Genomic DNA, 14,351 nt, shown 5'->3' on the forward strand with positions numbered 1-14,351 from the left:
AACCTAAGCATGTAAGTGAATAACATCTTTAAAAAAAAATAGGAGAAATATTTGTAAAACACTTAAGCACTTTGAAAACTAAAGTTTATAATGCTACATAGAAGGACATTTTCTGCATCGAGATTCTAAACTACACTCTGCAATACTTACCACATACTTGGCACACTTCAATAAATGCCACCGCCTGTGGTTACTCTTGTGTTCAGTCCAATAGGCAAAGAAAAATACCTGTATTAAAAACACACTGCAAACAAAGTATAAAAACGTCTTTTTAGAGGGTGTTAGTAGCTACTGCATTTGCCCAAACAGAAAGTTTGATTTTGTAGAATGTATCAGAATTGCAAAAATGTCGCAGAAAATAGTTGACATTTAGATAATAATTCCTATAGCAAATAAAAAAAAAAAATATTAAAAGATCAATTCAGTTGGTTTTTACAATGTGCAAAACGAAGTTATTTTTTAAATAAATTATAGCTTTGAATGCAGCAGTTAGCAGTGTTAATTTCAAAAGAACATCTTGGCCTACAGTTTTCTACATTTGTCTCCAATAAAGGTGTCCCATTTCTGTCAGCTTAATCCTCATTTGCAAGTGTTTCAGTGGAAAGCCATATTTTGGCACCACTCAAAAATTTGCTCAAGGGTGTCCCCAAAATACTTCGCCGGCAAAGATTTCCCACAGGAGAAAATGGGAATGAGGAGGAAAGTATGTCTGTGTTTCCACAAGTGCCATTTATTCCATCAGCTCTAAAGTACATCCTGCTTTGCTCCACTTCAAGAGCTCTGGCAGGTAGTGGGCTACTTCTGTATTGTCTAATATTTTTGTACAGCTTTTCAATCTCATCAGCCAATAAAGATATTTTCTGAAAGGCAGTAATGAAGCCACCATTATTAATTTGAGCCTCTGGAACCCAACGGAGGTAGCATAATTTCCATAGTTTTATGTTAATTCCAAAAAGCTGTGGTAGAAGAACACCATGGAGATTCATTGGATTGGAAAACCACTCTCTGAAATACTGGTCCATTTCACTGACCTGTGTGTCATTTTGCAGAAGGAATTCTGGTTTGAGCTTTAGTATCAGTGAATTTCGTCTTGGAAGAAATTCCTGGTCGCTGATCAGCCCATTTTTAAATGAAGGAGGCATTCCTCTTAATGTTGAGCTATAATGTTTCTTTGTCCGTTTGAATGAATTCACAGATCCATTTTGCACAGGTGTCAGTCACTCTTTTACCAACATGCAGCGGGTTATTAAACAAGGCTCGATCTGCAGCAGTAAACTGTAAAGACCAGTCCCAAACACTAGGGAATTCCAGGCCCTTTTCATCCCCAAGCTGGATATTTTTGCCACTGGCAAATTCTGTTCTCTGCTTTACTCGCTCGTGAGGGCAGCTGAAAAGAAAAGTGCCGAACAGAGAGATTCGAGTGCTGTCATAGAGCACTGTCAAGTAAGTTTCAGTGAATTGAAAAGCTGCAGGGTATTGATCCAACAGTTGCCATATGCAGTCTAAGAACAGTACAAATAGAGGAGACTCTTTGTCAGATCTCTTCAAGTGGTTACTCCTATCTAGAAATGGATATCCCGCCACGACCCATTCTTTCTGTACAAGACTTTGAAATCCAATAATTGTACGGAAAACCAACATCACTTGAAAAAATGAGGTGACGAGACAACTTGGAACACGTCCTTCCTCTTGGAGAACTACTGAAAGATGTTTATGCTCCAGCATGTACACCAGATCAGCAGAATGTCGCAGGAATGTCCTCACATACTCCAGCCATCGAGCATTCTCTAATAATGACAACCATTTCTCTACCGTTAGCATTCTCTAATAATGACAACCATTTCTCTTCCGTTTCATCAAATGGCTCAATAAAACATAGATGTTTGAGCTTGACAAATGCAGCTTGGATTTCCTGAATAGTTGGTAGATTCTTGTCCAAATCCGATTTGTAAACATCACTTCTTTGTGGATGACTTCTGGTTATTGCATTACAAATCCTTTGGTCTACTTTTCTTTGTTGCAACAGGTCTTTGATGCTGGCCATTCTCACAAGTGCATTTCCATTGGGGTGATTCCAGCACCACAATGGCATCCGCCTTCCAACAAAAGAATGAGAATACTGCTTAAAATCTGTATCTGCCAAAGAGGAGGGATCTACAAAATATTCTGGAAGGCACGCTGAGATCATGTAGTCCTCGTTGACTGACCAAACCCTCCACTCAGATGCATCTGTTCTTCGGATTTCTCTGTCCCAGTCAGAGTAAGTTTCAAACAAAGACGTTTTTGGACCACCTCCAGGATCTATACCATTTGTTTTATCAGCTGGATTATGGTAAGACTTTCCAACATATTCAAAAGGAAACAGAAGCTGAATATCTGTTGGCTGGGAATAATGAGCAAGGGCAAGGCAAACCTTTTTTGCGCTCTCAGGACCTGCCTTATCGAAGCGAAAACAAACAATCCGAAAGTCTTTACAATAAATAATTAGCTCTGTAGGGTTGAATTAAAGTTTGTGATTGGATGCCAGTATCTTCTGCTTCCTCTTCGTGTCATTTACTACAACAATTTGTTCAATGCAGGTAAGTGGAACATCGTGCTCGCCTAGGAGGAGATTCTTGTAATGGTGTAGGAAGTTGGCTCTGTATGTGCTATTTCAAAGTAAGGAATAGCATGCACAGAGTCCAAGGGTTCCCCTTAGAGGTAAAATAGTGGTAAAAATAGATAATACTAATGCTCTATTTTGTGGTAGTGTGGTCGAGCAGTAGGCTTATCCAAGGAGTAGTGTTAAGCATTTGTTGTACATACACATAGACAATAAATGAGGTACACACACTCAGAGACAAATCCAGCCAATAGGTTTTTATATAGAAAAATATATTTTCTTAGTTTATTTTAAGAACCACAGGTTCAAATTCTACATGTAATATCTCATTCGAAAGGTATTGCAGGTAAGTACTTTAGGAACTTCAAATCATAAAAATTGCATGTATACTTTACAAGTTATTGACAAATAGCTGTTTTAAAAGTGGACACAGTGCAATTTTCACAGTTCCTGGGGGAGGTAAGTTTTTGTTAGTTTTACCAGGTAAGTAGGACACTTACAGGGTTCAGTTCTTGGTCCAAGGTAGCCCACCGTTGGGGGTTCAGAGCAACCCCAAAGTCACCACACCAGCAGCTCGGGGCCGGTCAGGTGCAGAGTTCAAAGTGGTGCCCAAAACACATAGGCTAGGATGGAGAGAAGGGGGTGCCCCGGTTCCGGTCTGCTTGCAGGTAAGTACCCGCGTCTTCGGAGGGCAGACCAGGGGGGTTTTGTAGGGCACCGGGGGGGACACAAGCCCACACAGAAATCTCACCCTCAGCAGCACGGGGGCGGCCGGGTGCAGTGTAGAAACAAGCGTCGGGTTCGCAATGTTTGTCTATGAGAGATCTCGGGATCTCTTCAGCGCTGCAGGCAGGCAAGGGGGGGATTCCTCGGGGAAACCTCCACTTGGGCAAGGGAGAGGGACTCCTGGGGGTCACTTCTCCAGTGAAAGTCCGGTCCTTCAGGTCCTGGGGGCTGCGGGTGCAGGGTCTCTCCCAGGCGTCGGGACTTTAGGTTCAAAGAGTCGCGGTCAGGGGAAGCCTCGGGATTCCCTCTGCAGGCGGCGCTGTGGGGGCTCAGGGGGGACAGGTTTTGGTACTCACAGTATCAGAGTAGTCCTGGGGTCCCTCCTGAGGTGTTGGATCGCCACCAGCCGAGTCGGGGTCGCCGGGTGCAGTGTTGCAAGTCTCACGCTTCTTGCGGGGAGCTTGCAGGGTTCTTTAAAGCTGCTGGAAACGAAGTTGCAGCTTTTCTTGGAGCAGGTCCGCTGTCCTCGGGAGTTTCTTGTCTTTTCGAAGCAGGGGCAGTCCTCAGAGGATGTCGAGGTCGCTGGTCCCTTTGGAAGGCGTCGCTGGAGCAGGATCTTTGGAAGGCAGGAGACAGGCCGGTGAGTTTCTGGAGCCAAGGCAGTCGTCGTCTTCTGGTCTTCCGCTGCAGGGGTTTTCAGCTAGGCAGTCCTTCTTCTTGTAGTTGCAGGAATCTAATTTTCTAGGGTTCAGGGTAGCCCTTAAATACTAAATTTAAGGGCGTGTTTAGGTCTGGGGGGTTAGTAGCCAATGGCTACTAGCCCTGAGGGTGGGTACACCCTCTTTGTGCCTCCTCCCCAGGGGAGGGGGTCACAATCCTAACCCTATTGGGGGAATCCTCCATCTGCAAGATGGAGGATTTCTAAAAGTTAGAGTCACTTCAGCTCAGGACACCTTAGGGGCTGTCCTGACTGGCCAGTGACTCCTCCTTGTTTTTCTCATTATTTTCTCCGGCCTTGCCGCCAAAAAGTGGGGCCTGGCCGGAGGGGGCGGGCAACTCCACTAGCTGGAGTGTCCTGCTGGGTTGGCACAAAGGAGGTGAGCCTTTGAGGCTCACCGCCAGGTGTGACAATTCCTGCCTGGGGGAGGTGTTAGCATCTCCACCCAGTGCAGGCTTTGTTACTGGCCTCAGAGTGACAAAGGCACTCTCCCCATGGGGCCAGCAACATGTCTCGGTTTGTGGCAGGCTGCTAAAACTAGTCAGCCTACACAGATAGTTGGTTAAGTTTCAGGGGGCACCTCTAAGGTGCCCTCTGGGGTGTATTTTACAATAAAATGTACACTGGCATCAGTGTGCATTTATTGTGCTGAGAAGTTTGATACCAAACTTCCCAGTTTTCAGTGTAGCCATTATGGGGCTGTGGAGTTCGTGTTTGACAAACTCCCAGACCATATACTCTTATGGCTACCCTGCACTTACAATGTCTAAGATTTTGTTTAGACACTGTAGGGGTACCATGCTCATGCACTGGTACCCTCACCTATGGTATAGTGCACCCTGCCTTAGGGCTGTAAGGCCTGCTAGAGGGGTGTCCTACCTATACTGCATAGGCAGTGAGAGGCTGGCATGGCACCCTGAGGGGAGTGCCATGTCGACTTACTCGTTTTGTCCTCACTAGCACACACAAGCTGGCAAGCAGTGTGTCTGTGCTGAGTGAGAGGTCTCCAGGGTGGCATAAGACATGCTGCAGCCCTTAGAGACCTTCCTTGGCATCAGGGCCCTTGGTACTAGAAGTACCAGTTACAAGGGACTTATCTGGATGCCAGGGTCTGCCAATTGTGGATACAAAAGTACAGGTTAGGGAAAGAACACTGGTGCTGGGGCCTGGTTAGCAGGCCTCAGCACACTTTCAATTGTAAACATAGCATCAGCAAAGGCAAAAAGTCAGGGGGCAACCATGCCAAGGAGGCATTTCCTTACACAACCCCCCCCCAAACGAAAGAGGATGAGACTAACCTTTCCCAAGAGAGTCTTCATTTTCTAAGTGGAAGAACCTGGAAAGGCCATCTGCATTGGCATGGGCAGTCCCAGGTCTGTGTTCCACTATAAAGTCCATTCCCTGTAGGGAGATGGACCACCTCAACAGTTTAGGATCTTCACCTTTCATTTGCATCAGCCATTTGAGAGGTCTGTGGTCAGTTTGAACTAGGAAGTGAGTCCCAAAGAGGTATGGTCTCAGCTTCTTCAGGGACCAAACCACAGCAAAGGCCTCCCTCTCAATGGCACTCCAACGCTGCTCCCTGGGGAGTAACCTCCTGCTAATGAAAGCAACAGGCTGGTCAAGGCCATCATCATTTGTTTGGGACAAAACTGCCCCTATCCCATGTTCAGAGGCATCAGTCTGCACAATGAACTGCTTAGAATAATCTGGAGCTTTGAGAACTGGTGCTGAGCACATTGCCTGTTTCAGGGTGTCAAAGGCCTGTTGGCATTCCACAGTCCAGTTCACTTTCTTGGGCATTTTCTTGGAGGTGAGTTCAGTGAGGGCTGTCACAATGGATCCATATCCCTTCACAAACCTCCTGTAATACCCAGTCAAGCCAAGGAATGCCCTGACTTGAGTCTGGGTTTTTGGAGCTACCCAGTCCAGAATAGTCTGGATCTTGGGTTGGAGTGGCTGAACTTGGCCTCCACCTACAAGGTGGCCCAAGTAAACCACAGTTCCCTGCCCTATCTGGCATTTGGATGCCTTGATAGAGAGGCCTGCAGATTGCAGAGCCTTCAAAACCTTCCTCAGGTGGACCAGGTGATCCTGCCAGGTGGAGCTAAAGACAGCAATATCATCAAGATAAGCTGTGCTAAAGGACTCCAAGCCAGCAAGGACTTGATTCACCAACCTTTGGAAGGTGGCAGGGGCATTCTTTAAACCAAAGGGCATAACAGTAAACTGATAATGCCCATCAGGTGTGGAGAATGCTGTCTTTTCTTTTGCTCCAGGTGCCATTTTTATTTGCCAGTACCCTGCTGTCAAGTCAAAGGTACTTAGAAATTTGGCAGCACCTAATTTATCAATGAGCTCATCAGCTCTTGGAATTGGATGGGCATCTGTCTTGGTGACAGAATTGAGCCCTCTGTAGTCCACACAAAACCTCATCTCTTTCTTTCCATCTTTGGTGTGAGGTTTGGGGACTAAGACCACTGGGCTAGCCCAGGGGCTGTCAGAGCGCTCAATTACTCCCAATTCCAGCATCTTGTGGACTTCCACCTTGATGCTTTCTTTAACATGGTCAGACTGTCTAAAGATTTTGTTCTTGACAGGCATGCTGTCTCCTGTGTCCACATCATGGGTACACAGGTGTGTCTGACCAGGGGTTAAGGAGAAGAGTTCAGGAAACTGTTGTAGGACTCTCCTACAATCAGCTTGCTGTTGGCCAGAGAGGGTGTCTGAGTAGATCACTCCATCTACTGTGCCATCTTTTGGGTCTGATGACAGAAGATCAGGGAGAGGTTCACTCTCTGCCTCCTGATCCTCATCTGTTACCATCAACAGATTGACATCAGCCCTGTCGTGGAAGAGCTTAAGGCGGTTTACATGGATCACCCTCTTGGGGCTCCTGCTTGTGCCCAGGTCCACCAGGTAGGTGACCTGACTCTTCCTTTCCAGTACTGGGTAAGGGCCACTCCATTTGTCCTGGAGTGCCCTGGGAGCCACAGGCTCCAGAACCCAGACTTTCTGCCCTGGTTGGAACTCCACCATTGCAGCCTTTTGGTCATACCAAAACTTCTGGAGCTGTTGGCTGGCCTCAAGGTTTTTGGTTGCCTTTTCCATATACTCGGCCATTCTAGAGCGAAGGCCAAGTACATAGTCCACTATGTCCTGTTTAGGCTCATGGAGAGGTCTCTCCCAGCCTTCTTTAACAAGGGCAAGTGGTCCCCTTACAGGATGACCAAACAGAAGTTCAAAGGGTGAGAATCCTACTCCCTTCTGTGGCACCTCTCTGTAAGCGAAAAGCAGGCATGGCAAGAGGACATCCCATCTCCTTTTGAGTTTTTCTGGGAGCCCCATGATCATGCCTTTTAATGTCTTGTTGAATCTCTCAACCAAGCCATTAGTTTGTGGATGGTATGGTGTAGTGAATTTATAAGTCACTCCACACTCATTCCACATGTGCTTTAGGTATGCTGACATGAAGTTGGTACCTCTGTCAGACACCACCTCCTTAGGGAAACCCACTCTGGTAAAGATACCAATGAGGGCCTTGGCTACTGCAGGGGCAGTAGTCGACCTAAGGGGAATAGCTTCAGGATACCTGGTAGCATGATCCACTACTACCAGCATATACATATTTCCTGAGGCTGTGGGAGGTTCTAGTGGACCAACTATGTCCACACCCACTCTTTCAAAGGGCACCCCCACCACTGGAAGTGGAATGAGGGGGGCCTTTGGATGCCCACCTGTCTTACCACTGGCTTGACAGGTGGGGCAGGAGAGGCAAAACTCCTTAACCATGTTGGACATATTGGGCCAGTAGAAGTGGTTGACTAACCTCTCCCACGTCTTGGTTTGTCCCAAATGTCCAGCAAGGGGAATGTCATGGGCCAATGTTAGGATGAACTCTCTGAACAGCTGAGGCACTACCACTCTCCTAGTGGCACCAGGTTTGGGGTCTCTGGCCTCAGTGTACAGGAGTCCATCTTCCCAATAGACCCTATGGGTTCCATTTTTCTTGCCTTTGGACTCTTCAGCAGCTTGCTGCCTAAGGCCTTCAAGAGAGGGACAGGTTTCTTGTCCCTTACACAGCTCCTCCCTTGAGGGTCCCCCTGGGCCTAAGAGCTCAACCTGATAAGGTTCAAGCTCCAAAGGCTCAGTTCCCTCAGAGGGCAGAACTTCTTCCTGAGAAGAGAGGTTCCCTTTCTTTTGCTGTGTTGCAGTTGGTTTCCCAACTGACTTTCCTTTCCTCTTGGTAGGCTGGGCCATTCTTCCAGACTCCAGCTCTACTTGTTCACCCTGTGCCTTGCATTGTGCTCTGGTTTTCACACACACCAGTTCAGGGATACCCAGCATGGCTGCATGGGTTTTTAGTTCTACCTCAGCCCATGCTGAGGACTCCAGGTCATTTCCAAGCAGACAGTCCACTGGGATATTTGAGGAGACCACCACCTGTTTCAGGCCATTGACCCCTCCCCATTCTAAAGTAACCATTGCCATGGGATGTACTTTTCTCTGATTGTCAGCGTTGGTGACTGTGTAAGTTTTTCCAGTCAGGTATTGGCCAGGGGAAACCAGTTTCTCTGTCACCATGGTGACACTGGCACCTGTATCCCTCAGGCCCTCTATTCTAGTCCCATTAATTAAGAGTTGCTGTCTGTATTTTTGCATGTTAGGCGGCCAGACAGCTAGTGTGGCTAAATCCACCCCACCCTCAGAAACTAGAGTAGCTTCAGTGTGGACCCTGATTTGCTCTGGGCACACTGTTGATCCCACTTGGAGACTAGCCATACCAGTGTTACCTGGATGGGAGTTTGGAGTGGAACCTTTCTTGGGACAGGCCTTGTCTCCAGTTTGGTGTCCATGCTGTTTACAGCTATGACACCAGGCCTTTTTGGGATCAAAGTTTTTACCCTTGTACCCATTGTTCTGTGAAGAGGCTCTGGGCCCACCCTCCTGTGCAGGTTTTTGGGGGCCTGTAGAAGACTCTTTACTATTTTTAGTTTTGGTTGTCTCATCACCCTTCCCCTGGGGAGTCTTTGTGACCCCTTTCTTTTGGTCACCCCCTGTTGAAGTCTTGGACACCCTTGTCTTGACCCAATGGTCCGCCTTCTTTCCCAATTCTTGGGGAGAAATTGGTCCTAGGTCTACCAGATGCTGATGCAGTTTATCATTGAAACAATTACTTAACAGGTGTTCTTTCACAAATAAATTGTACAGCCCATCATAATTACTTACACCACTGCCTTGAATCCAACCATCTAGTGTTTTCACTGAGTAGTCTACAAAGTCCACCCAGGTCTGGCTCGAGGATTTTTGAGCCCCCCTGAATCTAATCCTATACTCCTCAGTGGAGAATCCAAAGCCCTCAATCAGGGTACCCTTCATGAGGTCATAAGATTCTGCATCTTGTCCAGAGAGTGTGAGGAGTCTATCCCTACACTTTCCTGTGAACATTTCCCAAAGGAGAGCACCCCAGTGAGATCTGTTCACTTTTCTGGTTACACAAGCCCTCTCAAAAGCTGTGAACCATTTGGTGATGTCATCACCATCTTCATATTTAGTTACAATCCCTTTAGGGATTTTCAACATGTCAGGAGAATCTCTGACCCTATTTATGTTGCTGCCACCATTGATGGGTCCTAGGCCCATCTCTTGTCTTTCCCTCTCTATGGCTAGGATCTGTCTTTCCAAAGCCAATCTTTTGGCCATCCTGGCTAACTGGATGTCCTCTTCACTGGGGCTATCCTCAGTGATTTCAGAGGTGTTGGTCTCTCCTGTGAGGGAACCAGCATCTCTGACTATTATTTTTGGAGTCAGGGTTTGAGGGACCCTGTTCTCCCTAGATAGGATTGGTAGGGGGGAATTTTCCTCCAAGTCACTATCTTCTTCCTCTGAGTTGCCACCCTCAGAGGGGTTGGCCTTTTCAAACTCTGCCAAAAGCTCCTGGAGCTGTATTTTGGTAGGTTTGGGGCCCATTGTTATTTTCTTTATTTTACAGAGTGACCTTAGCTCCCTCATCTTAAGATGGAGGTAAGGTGTGGTGTCGAGTTCCACCACAGTCACATCTGTGCTAGACATTTTGCTTCTAAAAGTTGGAATACTTTTTAAGAATCTACAACTGGTTCTAGAATCTAATTCAAACTTTTACAAACTTTTAAACTCTAAAAGAAATGCTAAACAGGATCTAACACAAGGCCCTAGCAGGTCTTTTAAGAATTTAGAAAACTTTTCAAATTGCAAAAATCAATTTCTAATGACAATTTTGGAATTTGTCGTGTGATCAGGTATTGGCTGAGTAGTCCAGCAAATGCAAAGTCTTGTACCCCACCGCTGATCCACCAAAGTAGGAAGTTGGCTCTGTATGTGCTATTTCAAAGTAAGGAATAGCATGCACAGAGTCCAAGGGTTCCCCTTAGAGGTAAAATAGTGGTAAAAATAGATAATACTAATGCTCTATTTTGTGGTAGTGTGGTCGAGCAGTAGGCTTATCCAAGGAGTAGTGTTAAGCATTTGTTGTACATACACATAGACAATAAATGAGGTACACACACTCAGAGACAAATCCAGCCAATAGGTTTTTATATAGAAAAATATCTTTTCTTAGTTTATTTTAAGAACCACAGATTCAAATTCTACATGTAATATCTCATTCGAAAGGTATTGCAGGTAAGTACTTTAGGAACTTCAAATCATAAAAATTGCATGTATACTTTACAAGTTATTGACAAATAGCTGTTTTAAAAGTGGACACTTAGTGCAATTTTCACAGTTCCTGGGGGAGGTAAGTTTTTGTTAGTTTTACCAGGTAAGTAGGACACTTACAGGGTTCAGTTCTTGGTCCAAGGTAGCCCACCGTTGGGGGTTCAGAGCAACCCCAAAGTCACCACACCAGCAGCTCGGGGCCGGTCAGGTGCAGAGTTCAAAGTGGTGCCCAAAACACATAGGCTAGGATGGAGAGAAGGGGGTGCCCCGGTTCCGGTCTGCTTGCAGGTAAGTACCCGCGTCTTCGGAGGGCAGACCAGGGGGGTTTTGTAGGGCACCGGGGGGGACACAAGCCCACACAGAAATCTCACCCTCAGCAGCACGGGGGCGGCCGGGTGCAGTGTAGAAACAAGCGTCGGGTTCGCAATGTTTGTCTATGAGAGATCTCGGGATCTCTTCAGCGCTGCAGGCAGGCAAGGGGGGGATTCCTCGGGGAAACCTCCACTTGGGCAAGGGAGAGGGACTCCTGGGGGTCACTTCTCCAGTGAAAGTCCGGTCCTTCAGGTCCTGGGGGCTGCGGGTGCAGGGTCTCTCCCAGGCGTCGGGACTTTAGGTTCAAAGAGTCGCGGTCAGGGGAAGCCTCGGGATTCCCTCTGCAGGCGGCGCTGTGGGGGCTCAGGGGGGACAGGTTTTGGTACTCACAGTATCAGAGTAGTCCTGGGGTCCCTCCTGAGGTGTTGGATCGCCACCAGCCGAGTCGGGGTCGCCGGGTGCAGTGTTGCAAGTCTCACGCTTCTTGCGGGGAGCTTGCAGGGTTCTTTAAAGCTGCTGGAAACGAAGTTGCAGCTTTTCTTGGAGCAGGTCCGCTGTCCTCGGGAGTTTCTTGTCTTTTCGAAGCAGGGGCAGTCCTCAGAGGATGTCGAGGTCGCTGGTCCCTTTGGAAGGCGTCGCTGGAGCAGGATCTTTGGAAGGCAGGAGACAGGCCGGTGAGTTTCTGGAGCCAAGGCAGTCGTCGTCTTCTGGTCTTCCGCTGCAGGGGTTTTCAGCTAGGCAGTCCTTCTTCTTGTAGTTGCAGGAATCTAATTTTCTAGGGTTCAGGGTAGCCCTTAAATACTAAATTTAAGGGCGTGTTTAGGTCTGGGGGGTTAGTAGCCAATGGCTACTAGCCCTGAGGGTGGGTACACCCTCTTTGTGCCTCCTCCCCAGGGGAGGGGGTCACAATCCTATCCCTATTGGGGGAATCCTCCATCTGCAAGATGGAGGATTTCTAAAAGTTAGAGTCACTTCAGCTCAGGACACCTTAGGGGCTGTCCTGACTGGCCAGTGACTCCTCCTTGTTTTTCTCATTATTTTCTCCGGCCTTGCCGCCAAAAAGTGGGGCCTGGCCGGAGGGGGCGGGCAACTCCACTAGCTGGAGTGTCCTGCTGGGTTGGCACAAAGGAGGTGAGCCTTTGAGGCTCACCGCCAGGTGTGACAATTCCTGCCTGGGGGAGGTGTTAGCATCTCCACCCAGTGCAGGCTTTGTTACTGGCCTCAGAGTGACAAAGGCACTCTCCCCATGGGGCCAGCAACATGTCTCGGTTTGTGGCAGGCTGCTAAAACTAGTCAGCCTACACAGATAGTTGGTTAAGTTTCAGGGGGCACCTCTAAGGTGCCCTCTGGGGTGTATTTTACAATAAAATGTACACTGGCATCAGTGTGCATTTATTGTGCTGAGAAGTTTGATACCAAACTTCCCAGTTTTCAGTGTAGCCATTATGGGGCTGTGGAGTTCGTGTTTGACAAACTCCCAGACCATATACTCTTATGGCTACCCTGCACTTACAATGTCTAAGATTTTGTTTAGACACTGTAGGGGTACCATGCTCATGCACTGGTACCCTCACCTATGGTATAGTGCACCCTGCCTTAGGGCTGTAAGGCCTGCTAGAGGGGTGTCTTACCTATACTGCATAGGCAGTGAGAGGCTGGCATGGCACCCTGAGGGGAGTGCCATGTCGACTTACTCGTTTTGTCCTCACTAGCACACACAAGCTGGCAAGCAGTGTGTCTGTGCTGAGTGAGAGGTCTCCAGGGTGGCATAAGACATGCTGCAGCCCTTAGAGACCTTCCTTGGCATCAGGGCCCTTGGTACTAGAAGTACCAGTTACAAGGGACTTATCTGGATGCCAGGGTCTGCCAATTGTGGATACAAAAGTACAGGTTAGGGAAAGAACACTGGTGCTGGGGCCTGGTTAGCAGGCCTCAGCACACTTTCAATTGTAAACATAGCATCAGCAAAGGCAAAAAGTCAGGGGGCAACCATGCCAAGGAGGCATTTCCTTACAAATGGGATTTCTGTAGTGGCATTGGATCATCCATAATGAAGGAAAGCTTGACGTTAGAGCAGACCAGCTTGCCCCACAGGTCATATTGACTAGTGTCCGTTGTTATACATTTCCTTACGAAGTTTACTTCATTTACATCAATTTCACCTGGCAACAGAACAGCTTCTAATTTCTTAATCTTGGTTTCCGGGCTTATTTTGTCTTCATTCTGAGGGGGCAGAAGGTAGGATCGGAAGGTGGGCTTCGGAGGTTTTAAGGAAAACATAGTCGTCTCCTGGTGGGACAGAACTTGGGGACCCGCCCGTAGCTCACAACTGTAGAGCCACAAGACAATGTGCCCCTCTGACAGTAGCCGCTTGTGACTGAATGTAACGGCCCACTGCTGCGCTTGGCAATAAGATCCCACAGAGCGGCTTCTATCCCCGAAGTGAATAGAATTTTAATGTACATAACGGCAAAGTCAAAATCATTTTGTTAATGAATTTCCTTCAACTCTCTTCAATCTTTGTCCACCTTTTCAAAATCCGGTAAAACATTATTTTTGCAAATATGCATGTTGTGTACCCAATAAATCCTAAAGAGAATTTCTGCAAGGCCAAAATGGCCTCTCCAAACCTGGACATGGTTGCACACAATTATCTAAGTTAGAAATTTGCATTTGACGCTTTGCCAGGAGGTGAATCAAATCCCGATTCCATCACACCAATCTTTCTCACACAAGGCCTCAAAAAATTCTCAGCTTTCTTACCCCTACAGAGTCTAGTTCTTCACAACACTGTTAAACAGATAAGGAATGCAGGTGCCATCCTGTGCTGTGTAGTCAATCCATGGTAAATAGATTATAGGAAAGCAACCCTACCACTAATTTAGTGGCAACAAAACAAATTCTGAGCATCAGCAGGTAGAGGCAATTTTGAGTCCAGATGCATCAGTGCCCTATCATGTGGACATTGATGCAGGTGTGAGGCCCAGATGAAAGCAGCAAACTCCATCAACATATCCATATGACTCATGAGACAGAATGCAGAATGGAGCAACAGGTATCTTCTGCTGATTAGGTTTCGCCTGAGACAGCACATATGCTGTCTCTTGCAAGACATTTTATTTACATACGAAGGGCATAGAGCCAGTTGATTTGTTGCGTAGGCTCTCATTATTCTAATGAGACTACTGGATTTGAGTGGCAGAATCGCCTGTGGTGTGGGGGACTGAGTCTAACCCATTACAGGTGACACCTGTTGACCTAATCCGGGTTTTGCTCCGGCTAACTAGCAATGCCTCA

At 47.3% G+C, this 14,351-nt stretch overlaps 1 protein-coding gene across 1 annotated transcript; it reads right to left on the reverse strand.

Moving 5' to 3' along the window:
* Window positions 1-343: 343 nt before the first annotated feature.
* Window positions 344-13,365, reverse strand: LOC138249175 (myotubularin-related protein 10-like). The gene is given in 4 exon segments (XM_069203176.1): window positions 344-1,214; window positions 1,216-1,785; window positions 1,820-2,625; window positions 13,076-13,365. Coding segments are annotated over 4 exon segments (2,277 nt in total). The 5' UTR covers window positions 13,335-13,365; the 3' UTR covers window positions 344-572.
* Window positions 13,366-14,351: the final 986 nt, after the last annotated feature.

Source organism: Pleurodeles waltl, chromosome 8 (assembly GCF_031143425.1).
Source record: "Pleurodeles waltl isolate 20211129_DDA chromosome 8, aPleWal1.hap1.20221129, whole genome shotgun sequence".
Classification (NCBI taxonomy): domain Eukaryota; kingdom Metazoa; phylum Chordata; class Amphibia; order Caudata; family Salamandridae; genus Pleurodeles; species Pleurodeles waltl.